The sequence below is a fragment of the Microtus oregoni genome, unplaced genomic scaffold, assembly GCF_018167655.1.
Source record: "Microtus oregoni isolate MIOR12 unplaced genomic scaffold, Mior012 000018F_ref0000195, whole genome shotgun sequence".
NCBI classification, from domain to species: domain Eukaryota; kingdom Metazoa; phylum Chordata; class Mammalia; order Rodentia; family Cricetidae; genus Microtus; species Microtus oregoni.
In genome coordinates this window covers 2,423,953-2,435,000 of record NW_024543077.1, presented here as the reverse complement: position 1 = coordinate 2,435,000, position 11,048 = coordinate 2,423,953, and the positions used below count along the sequence as shown (strand labels likewise).

Genomic DNA, 11,048 nt, shown 5'->3' with positions numbered 1-11,048 from the left:
ACTTCCCCATCCGTGGGGCAAGCCACCAGCTTTGTTTGTTTTCTTCCTCTTGCCAATCTGATCTCTTATTCCATGCAGTTAGGTGAGGCCCGGCTGTGCAGAGCTCACTTGCCACGGGAAGCCAGTGTATGGCACACTCATGCTCACACTGGACAGACCTGTCTGAAGCTCACTGGCCGTGGGAAGCCAGTGTATGGCACACTCATGCTCACCCTGGACAGACCTGTCTGAAGCTCACTAGCCACGGAAGCCCGTGTGTGGCACACTCATGCTCACCCTGGACAGACCTGTCTGAAGCTCACTGGCCACGGAAGCCCGTGTGCAGTACACTCATGCTCACACTGGACAGACCTGTCTGAAGCTCACTGGCCGTGGGAAGTCAGTGTGCGGCACATTCATGCTCACACTGGACAGACCTGTCTGAAGCTCACTAGCCACGGAAGCCCGTGTGCAGTACACTCATGCTCACACTGGACAGACCTGTCTGAAGCTCACTGGCCACAGAAGCCCGTGTGCAGTACACTCATGCTCACACTGGACAGACCTGTCTGAAGCTCACTGGCCATGGAAGCCCGTGTGCAGTACACTCATGATCACACTGGACAGACCTGTCTGAAGCTCACTGGCCATGGAAGCCCGTGTGCAGTACACTCATGATCACCCTGGACAGACCCGCAGTGAAGCTCTTGTGCTTGTCTTCAGGCTCCACTGGACTTTGTTCTCCTTGACACATGGTATCTGAATTTTTAAAACATTTATTTGTTTCTTGTGTATGTGTGTGTGTGCACGCACAAGCATGCATTTGTGTTTGTGGGTGACCCTGGAAGCAAGAAGAGGGATTGGATTTCCCCAGCTGGAGTTACAGACGGTTGGGAGCCCCTGACCTGGTGCTAGGAGCTCAACTCCAGCCTGTTTTATCCTGCCCAAGTCTTGCCCAAGTGTCCCTTTCTGGCCAGCTGGATTTTGGTCAGGTTCTTTGGTGGTTCCGATTCAATCAGGTCTTCTCCCCTGTGTGCACATTTCCCCTTCTCTGATCTGATTTCCCCCGTTGTGCTCCACCCCAGCTTCTGAGAGCAGAGAAGGCTCCCCTCTCCTGCCCTCTCCCTCCCCACCCTTTCACTGTTGCCGCTATTGGGGTCAGAATTCACAATACATATGGAATGTGTGTATTTTTGTTTGTCTCTGTGTGGCATATGTACACATTTGTGTTTGTATACAAACATGCCTACTCCTAAAATCGCTACATGCTGAGTCTACAGTACCTATACATGGATACTAACTACATGCTGAGTCTACAGTACCTATACATGGACACTGACTACATGCTGAGTCTACAGTACCTGTACGTGAACACTGACTTCATGCTGAGTCTACAGTACCTGTACGTGAACACTGACTTCATGCTGAGTCTACAGTACCTGTACGTGAACACTGACTTCATGCTGAGTCTACAGTACCTGTACATGGACACTAACTACATGCTGAGTCTACAGTACCTATACATGGACACTGACTACATGCTGAGTCTACAGTACCTGTACGTGAACACTGACTTCATGCTGAGTCTACAGTACCTGTACATGGACACTAACTACATGCTGAGTCTACAGTACCTATACATGGACACTGACTACATGCTGAGTCTACAGTACCTGTACATGGACACTAACTACATGCTGAGTCTACAGTACCTATACATGGACACTAATGTACTTTCAAGTGCTAGTCAAGTTTAAACTGAGAAAAACCGCATCTATCTCGGCAGAGGTCAAGTATCTTCCCCACTCTCCATGTTACTTTCTGAGCCATCTCCCTGGCCCCCTGGACTTTTATAATAGCCAACTAGCTGGTAGCTGGGCATTCCGCTTCCCCCGGGTCATCACATTAGAGTAACCTTCTCTCTATGCAGCTCTGACAGTCACACGGCGTCTTGGAGACCCTCCTGAGCCTTGCTGCCCGTCGGTTGTCTCGTTTCTGGCCTGGGATCAGGACTCCCCACTCCTCGCTCAGCCGTGTTGCCCACTGGCTTCATCTTTAGGGTTCCAAACAGTTTCCGTGTTGCTGAAGCCGGACAGATTTTCCCTGGATGCAGCTTGTGATTCCCACTGTCAGCCCGGGTGGGGCTTCCCTTCCCTGTCATCAGCTTCTGAGGACCATTTAACCGACCCCAAATACAGCCACCCCCACAGCCTCTGTTCTGTGCTTGCTTGATGGGATCCTCGACACTTCAGAATGCCTGTGTGGCTCCTTTTGGCCTTAAGTTAGTCTTATGACCCCTGTATTTATTCATTTCACTTGGGCCTATAACTGGCATATGTACTTTCTGAGGGTGGTGAGAAACAAGCCTAATAATCTTTGTCTAGTAGGTGTTTAGTAAAGGAAATGAATAAATGTGCAACCTGATTGGCTTTACAAGTAGTTATTCTACCAAGTGAATTTTTTCTTTTTTTTTAAATCTACCTATTTAATTTTTTTTTTCGAGACAGTGTTTATTACTTAGCACTAGCTGTCCTGGAACTTACTGTTTAGACCCGGCTGGCCTTGAACTCACAGAGATTCACCTGCTCAGGTGTTGGGATTAAAGGTGTGTGCTGCTATGCTCAGCAAGTCAGTTATTCCTGTATTGCTTTTGTAGTTGTAAGGATGCTAAGGAGAGATAAAATGTCCCAGTGTTTTTCAAGGTGCCCTTGCCAGGAGAGCATATATTTTACGTGGTCTGTAACCAGCAATGATTTGTTTTTACATTGTCAAGAATTTGCAGGAGGAGAGAATGAAGAGATGGTGTCTGCATAAAGCTGAAAACTATCTGAGTTTTAGTCATCCTCCTCAACCCCCTGCCTCAGCGCTGAGGATCAAACTCAGGGCCTCATTTACCACTTCGCTGTATTCCCAGATTCAAAAATACCCTCTGACCCTTTATGGAAGAAGTTTGCCGACGGCTAGTCTAGAAATACACCTGGTTTGCTGGGCTCGCTGCTCGCTGGAGATGTAGAATTGTCTGTTTCCCTAACAGATTACCAGGCCCTCACCAGGCCGACAGCAATTCCCTCTGTGGAAAAACCACCCTTAAGCCTGGTTTCAGAAGAGTTTTGAGTGGCATGCAAATCTTCCCTGGGCTCTTTGGCACTTGACAGTATCTCCCACAGATAACCAGATACCAATGAACCATTCCTGTCCAGTAAAACCCTCCCCGGAGCCAGGAGGATCGCACAGCTGGTCCGGTTAGATGTCGTTCAGAGTGAGGCTCTTAGCGCATTGGAGGAATGTTAATTGCTAAGTGTGGGCTGAAACCAAAGGGCTTCACAATGTCCTTAAGCTGCTTTAAGTGTACACAGACCGAGAATTTTAGAATCGGAAAAGGTCTGGGAGATCATCAAGTTTAGCCCCTTAAGAGCAGGGGCCGCGAGCCAGACTGCGTGGCTCTTCCCCTTAATCCTCCTGTGTCTCAGTTTCCACAGCTCTAAAGTGGGGCTAAGAATAGCTCCTAGTCGCTGGGCTGCGACAGATGCGAATGTTTCCCACAGCAACATTCAAGCGGCAGAGCTGACTGTGGAACGGGACTCTCCGCTCATGCATGTGTTCACAAGTGTTCATGTTTCATCCATATTTCCAGGAGTTGTCTCATTTTACAGTTACAGACAGTGTGTAACTTTAGTGTCTAGCATCTTTCATTTAGTGTTTTTATATTTGCATATAATGTATGTTATTTTCATATTACATATAACAGCAGTTAATTTTCTGAGGATGAACCACACTAATTTTATTCTTTAGGCCTGGATGAGCCTTTGTGTTGTTCTGTCTTTTGACTGTTGATGCTGTCATAACATTTGAGGGTTAATCCTTGTTCGAGTGCCCATGTTCCGTTTTCTTAGGTCAGATCTTAGGAGTAAAGGTGTTGTGTTGGTATCCTCTAATTCTAGGCTTTAACTTTTTGAGGCATCTCTGAATTTTTGTTTTCCATGGCAACAACATTGGTCTGTAAGGGTTCTGATTTTTCTGCTCTTGTCAACATAAGCTGTTGATTATTATTATACTAATTATAGTATATACTATACTATATATCATGTATTAGCCATCCTATGTGGCTACTATACTATACTATAGTGTACTGTACTATGTGATAGCCATCCTATGTGGCTACTATACTATACTATAGTGTACTGTACTATGTGATAGCCATCCTATGTGGCTACTATACTATAGTGTACTGTGCTATGTGATAGTCGTCCTATGTGGCTACTATACTATACTATAGTGTACTGTGCTATGTGATAGCCGTCCTATGTGGCTACTATACTATACTATAGTGTACTGTACTATGTGATAGCCGTCCTGTGTGACTACTATACTATACTATAGTGTACTGTACTATGTGATAGCTGTCCTGTGTGGCTACTATACTATACTATAGTGTACTGTACTATGTGATAGCCGTCCTATGTGACTACTATACTATACTATAGTGTACTGTACTATGTGATAGCCGTCCTATGTGGCTACTATACTATACTATAGTGTACTGTACTATGTGATAGCCGTCCTGTGTGGCTACTATACTATACTATAGTGTACTGTACTATGTGATAGCTGTCCTGTGTGGCTACTATACTATACTATACTATAGTGTACTATACTATGTGATAGCCGTCCTATGTGACTACTATACTATACTATAGTGTACTGTACTATGTGATAGCCGTCCTGTGTGGCTACTATACTATACTATACTATAGTGTACTATACTATGTGATAGCCGTCCTATGTGACTACTATACTATACTATAGTGTACTGTACTATGTGATAGCCATCCTATGTGGCTACTATACTATACTATAGTGTACTGTACTATGTGATAGCCGTCCTATGTGGCTACTATACTATACTATAGTGTACTGTACTATGTGATAGCCGTCCTATGTGGCTACTATACTATACTATACTATAGTGTACTATACTATGTGATAGCCGTCCTATGTGACTACTATACTATACTATAGTGTACTGTACTATGTGATAGCCGTCCTGTGTGGCTACTATACTATACTATAGTGTACTATACTATGTGATAGCCGTCCTATGTGACTACTATACTATACTATACTATAGTGTACTGTACTATGTGATAGCCGTCCTGTGTGACTACTATACTATACTATACTATACTATAGTGTACTGTACTATGTGATAGCCGTCCTGTGTGGCTACTATACTATACTATAGTGTACTGTACTATGTGATAGCCGTCCTGTGTGGCTACTATACTATACTATAGTGTACTGTACTATGTGATAGCCGTCCTATGTGGCTACTATACTATACTATAGTGTACTATACTATGTGATAGCCGTCCTGTGTGGCTACTATACTATACTATAGTGTACTGTACTATGTGATAGCCGTCCTGTGTGGCTACTATACTATACTATAGTGTACTGTACTATGTGATAGCCGTCCTATGTGACTACTATACTATACTATAGTGTACTGTACTATGTGATAGCCGTCCTGTGTGACTACTATACTATACTATAGTGTACTGTACTATGTGATAGCCGTCCTATGTGACTACTATACTATACTATACTATAGTGTACTATACTATGTGATAGCCGTCCTATGTGACTACTATACTATACTATAGTGTACTGTACTATGTGATAGCCATCCTATGTGACTACTATACTATACTATACTATAGTGTACTGTACTATGTGATAGCCGTCCTGTGTGACTACTATACTATACTATAGTGTACTGTACTATGTGATAGCCGTCCTGTGTGGCTACTATACTATACTATAGTGTACTGTACTATGTGATAGCCGTCCTGTGTGGCTACTATACTATACTATAGTGTACTGTACTATGTGATAGCCGTCCTATGTGACTACTATACTATACTATAGTGTACTGTACTATGTGATAACCGTCCTGTGTGGCTACTATACTATACTATAGTGTACTGTACTATGTGATAGCCGTCCTATGTGACTACTATACTATACTATAGTGTACTGTACTATGTGATAGCCGTCCTGTGTGACTACTATACTATACTATACTATAGTGTACTGTACTATGTGATAGCCGTCCTGTGTGACTACTATACTATACTATAGTGTACTGTACTATGTGATAGCCGTCCTGTGTGGCTACTATACTATAGTGTACTGTACTATGTGATAGTCGTCCTGTGTGGCTATTATACTACACTACACTATACCGTGAGAGCCTCCTGCTGTGGCTGAAGTAGCCTTTCACTGTAGTTTTCTTTGCTTTTCTCTAGAATCAGTACTGCCAAGCAAGTGTCCCTCGTGTGCCTGTTGGCCTTTGGCATCTTTTCTTTGTAGAAATCCGTCCTCCAGTTCTTTGCCCACTTTAACATTCAGTTGGTTTTTTGTTGTTGTTGTTGTTGTTAAATTGTAACCAATTTTGGATATTAAACTTTTAATTAACTATATCTGAAATTTTTTCTACTGTTCTCTGGGTTGTTTTTTCCTTATGTTAATGTCCTATATAAAGTTTTAAATTTTAGTAAATTCCAATTTATTTCTTTTGTGGGCCATGCTTTGGCTGCCATAGATAAGATTCTGTTAGTTTTAAGGTCACTAGCTTTATTATTAAGGTTGTAGTTAATTTTGGGGTAATTTTACTCTCGGCTGTTAGAGTGGGTGCGTCTTCTTCTTGTTCCTCACCATCCAGTTGTTTCGACACTGTTTACGAAGAGCTTGTTTCCCCCAGAATACCCTGGCACCTTGCTGTAGATATGCTGTGAGAGTCGGTCACAGATACGTGGGTTTGATCTCTACGTTCTCAGTTCTGTTTCTTTCTTTCCTTTGGCCTCCCTTCTGCTTATACCATCTCGGTTTGCTTGCCGTTGCCTTTCAGTACATTTGGAATCAGAAAATGTGAGTCTGCTTTGTTCTCTTTTCCATATTTGTCAGCTCCCTCTGATTCCGCGTGAACTAAAGTTGGCTTTCCCCTGTCTGTAGAGACGTCAGATGGGATTTTGACAGAAAGGCATCGAGTCTGCGGATGGATCCGGTATTGTTTCTGCCTTGACAGCGTCCAGAACAGGAGATGTTTTCCATTTTATTTTGGTCCAATTTGGGTATACTTTGTATTTTCTGCCTAATTGTTCTGGCTAGAACTTAGGTTGGATCATGTGCTTGATTTTTTTTCTCTCTCTCTCATTCAAGGCTAAGTATATGAATAGCCCACATTTTGTTTGTCTTTTCCTCTGTCTGTGGACTGTTGGGCTGTTTCCACTCATTGGCAATTGTGAATAAGGCTACTATGCCCACAGATACACAAATCTTAGATTCAAATCCTTGCTTTCTTTTGGGGATATATCCAGAAACACTTGCCAGAGTGCATGAAGTAATCATCTTAATATGCCACTAGATTAGTTTTGCTAATATTTTGTGGAGGATTGCAGTGTGTATATTTATAAATAGTCTTTGGTTTTCTTATGCTTTGTTTGGCTTGATGTGAGCTTTGCAGTGATCTCTCCTTCTTCCCCTTGCCCTCCCCTCTCCTTTCTTCTCTTAAGACTTGAAGCTGGATTGCTGTTGTTATTGTCGTTCTTATTTCAGTAATTCTAGGATTACTAGTCAAGTCTTCTACATCCCCACTTTTAAACTTTTTATTTATTTCTCCTGTTAGTCTTACGGTTATTGATTTACCTTCTTTATGTGTGAAAAGTCTGCTTAGATTTTCTTTTTCGTCTTAAGTCACTTTTGGTAGTTCTTGCATTCCTACAAATTTTTACTTTTTCTAGAAACCTCCACCTAGAATTCCATAGTGGCTACACTAACTCACATCCCTCATTTCCCTCACGTCTTTGCCAGTATTCATTATAGCAGTTACTTAGTGTTGGCTGCGTGTCTCTCACTTTGTGGATATTAACCTTTCCTGTACATTTATGAGGTTCGTATTACTGTCATTTCTGTGTTACATGCAGAGAAAACAGTCGACTGAGATTTAGGTGACAGTCACAGATCTGGTGTATCGAGGGCTTGAGATAGAATCCTGATAGTTCGAGTCCAGAATGTCTTATGAGTCAGGGTCACAGGAAGCTCAGGCTGGCCCCAAACTGCTACGTAGCTAAGGATGACCTTGAACTTCTGATCCTCCAGCCTCTATCTCCCAAGTGATGGTTACACGTATACCACTCCCTCTCTTTTATGGGGGCTGCTGAAGGAACCCAGGGCTTCGCACATTGCTGGGCACCAACAGCTACAGCCCTGTGTCCTGTGTCCTTATTACCTACCGTTTATACTGCCTTCCTTGAGTAGCAGAGACACCTGCCTTGTTAGAAACCGCAATGCTGGCATGGATGGGAACTCTTGTTTCTTATCTTCGCGAGTAGGACTTGAGTCCTGTTGGGGCTCAGCCTCGTGGAAAGAATAGCACACCCTTGGGCAGTCACGCAGTGTACTGAAGGACTCTCCAGTTGTCCCTGGGAAATTGACCACAATCCCCAGCTGGAACTGTTCCTTTCTGTGAGCACAGTGAGTGAAAATTATTCTGAATGCACTTGTCCGAAAGATTCGACAGCAGCTCCACGGAGACTGCACTAAACTTTGCGAAGTCTCTGACATTTTAAGTGGACCCGGTCGTTCATAAGCCATGTTCAAAGGCCAGTGTGGTTGATCTGTGCATAGGTTTCGCTTCTTTCTGTTTACTTCCTTCACTGTGTCTTTCAGGGTCATACCCACGTACAGAAGAACATCCTTCAGGTGGACCAGAACTGTGTCCGCAATTCCTACGACGTCTTCTCTCTGCTGCGGTAAGAAACTCCTTAGAGCCTCCAGGATTTGGATGGATCTCCCCTTTGTGCGTCTGTGGTGGGTGTGTCGGAACTCGAGAAGCCGTTACTCAGGCTTAGCATTTTTTAGTGAAAGTTCCATAAATTCTGTAGCTCCGGTGACTTAGGTTTATCTCCTAGGCAGAATCTTTGAAAAGCCATTTCCTCTCACTGGGCAGTGGGTTAGAGCAGTTGGAAGCTGGAGGATCTTAAAACAGAGACTGTGGTACTTGCTGGTCTGTCCTAGAAGCTGCAGAGTAAGGACATGTCAGGAACTTACCAACCATCCCTTCCCCAGGAGAAGCCACCAGCAGCCCTAGGCATGGCTTAGGCGGTTGACTTTGCTCGTCGTCTTAAAAGGATCCTGTATGACAGGCCGAAGGAGCTTTGGAGATATCTAGGGTCAGAGGCTTAAATACCTCGGCTCTCTGAATGTATACAGATGTCTGTATGTAAAATGTTTGGGATTAATTTTGGGAGATTGAAAAATTTTGCTTCACATGTGGTAGATGATCAGGAACATTTCCCAGGGGCACGGTGAGCGGTGACACTCGGCCCTTGCGAGCTCAACTCAAGACTGTAGTTGAAATTTGATTTGGGTAGGGTTTTTTTTCTAATGTTTACCTAACACATCATAAATTTTAGACCATTACATATCCTCTATAGATTTCCTGGTGGAAGAGTCCAGAAGGGTTCTCAAAGAATGCACGCTTGTTTTATAAACACCGTGCAAGGGCCTTCTTTTGTGAGCCTCAAGTCTTCTGTTCAATGACACAGAACTTAGTCATGTGACTCTTAAGGGACAATGTCTCTAGGGCAACCATGTATGCTTGATGACGTTTGACTCGTGTCTGAGAGTTGTCTTCAGTTTGACTGCTTAGGATATGTAGCAAAACAGAGAGGATTTACCAATGGACCAGACATCTTTCTGAGTCTGTTGAATTGGGGACACCGTGAGTGTTAATGGGGTGTCCAGAAAGGGTTGAAATGTCAATAAACTGCTAACATTTCCTGACCTGTTTTTCTCAGTAAAATGATAGCAAGAGAGCATTTTCTTTTTAAAAAAAGATATCTTTCTAAGTATGATGAGACTGTGTGATCTTACCGGAGAAAAGCAAATCCCAAACCATAGGAAAGGGAGGCGTTTGGCGTAGTGCGACAGGGAAAAAGGGCACCTTAAAGGCTGCCAAGAGCTCTAGGTTATCGCAGAGAACAGGAGTAAAGAGATAGGACACCACAGGGAGTGCTGTGAGTGGGGCTTCAGGCATAGATAGCCCAGTGGAAAAGCACTCGCCTGCCATGCACGAGGTCCAGAGTTCAAGCCCTGGTACCTCTGACGTCCCTGTTGACTCCAGCTCGTTCAACCTCTCTGGCTCTTGTGATGGAGGAAGTGTGTTACTAAGTGTATACGCTATGTATGTAGTGTGTATAATTTACAGGTGTTTCCTATCACGGTTGTGGCAACTCATTGCTTCATAACAACACAGGCTCACTTTCATGTGTACATGGGTTGTGGTGGTGTATCACAGTGTGCGTGTGTGTGTGTGTGTGTGTGTGTGCGTGCAGGATGGGTATGCACACACACGGGGCAGAGGAAGGCATTGGAGGTTTTATTTTGTCACTTCCCTCCTGACTTGCTTGCTCCAGACAGGGTTTCTCACTGCAGCCTGCACCTCTGCTGGGCTGGTTGGTCAGTAAGCTCCTGGGTCCTCTGTGTCCATCCCCAGTCCTGGTTGCGGTGCTGTTAGCTACACCCAGACTTCACGACTTTCCTGTACCCACCAAACCCTTCTCCAGGTCCAAGATCCAGCTTTTCTGAGCTTACCCACCTGAACTGAGTGAGTCGCCCTGCATCCAGGAACTCTTCAGTTGTACTTACCACAGTTCCTGAACGTTGTACAAGTTCTTTCAGACAGCAGTGGGCAGCCAGTGCTTTATTGAAAGCATTGCTCTCCTCGTAGCTGTTTGCTGTGGTAGACGTGGAATGCTTGCTGGGAAACTGGCGTCTCTCTCAGACTGCTTTTCTTTGTTCTTTTCTTTACTCAGTTAACATTGTTCCTGAATGGGATATTTTTAAAAATATATTTTCTCTTTCTGGTTCTTCTTGATTTATAACATGTTTGTTACTTGGTCTATAATTTGAAAACATAGCCACAGCTGGGCACGGTGGTATGCGCCTGTAATCCTCTCACTTAGGAGGGGCAGGCAGATGGATCAGGAGTTTATAATCATCTTCTG

The 11,048-nt window shown here is 43.9% G+C and overlaps 1 protein-coding gene across 3 annotated transcripts in view; it reads left to right on the top strand.

The window, feature by feature from the left end:
- LOC121459049 (UV radiation resistance-associated protein) overlaps nucleotides 1-11,048 on the top strand; it is a 215,635-nt gene that overhangs the window by 43,533 nt on the left and 161,054 nt on the right. For all 3 annotated transcript variants that reach the window (XM_041668550.1, XM_041668551.1, XM_041668552.1), the window contains one exon: nucleotides 8,710-8,792. In XM_041668550.1, the coding sequence (XP_041524484.1) occupies nucleotides 8,710-8,792 (83 nt within the window). The remainder of the gene's footprint in view (nucleotides 1-8,709; nucleotides 8,793-11,048) is intronic.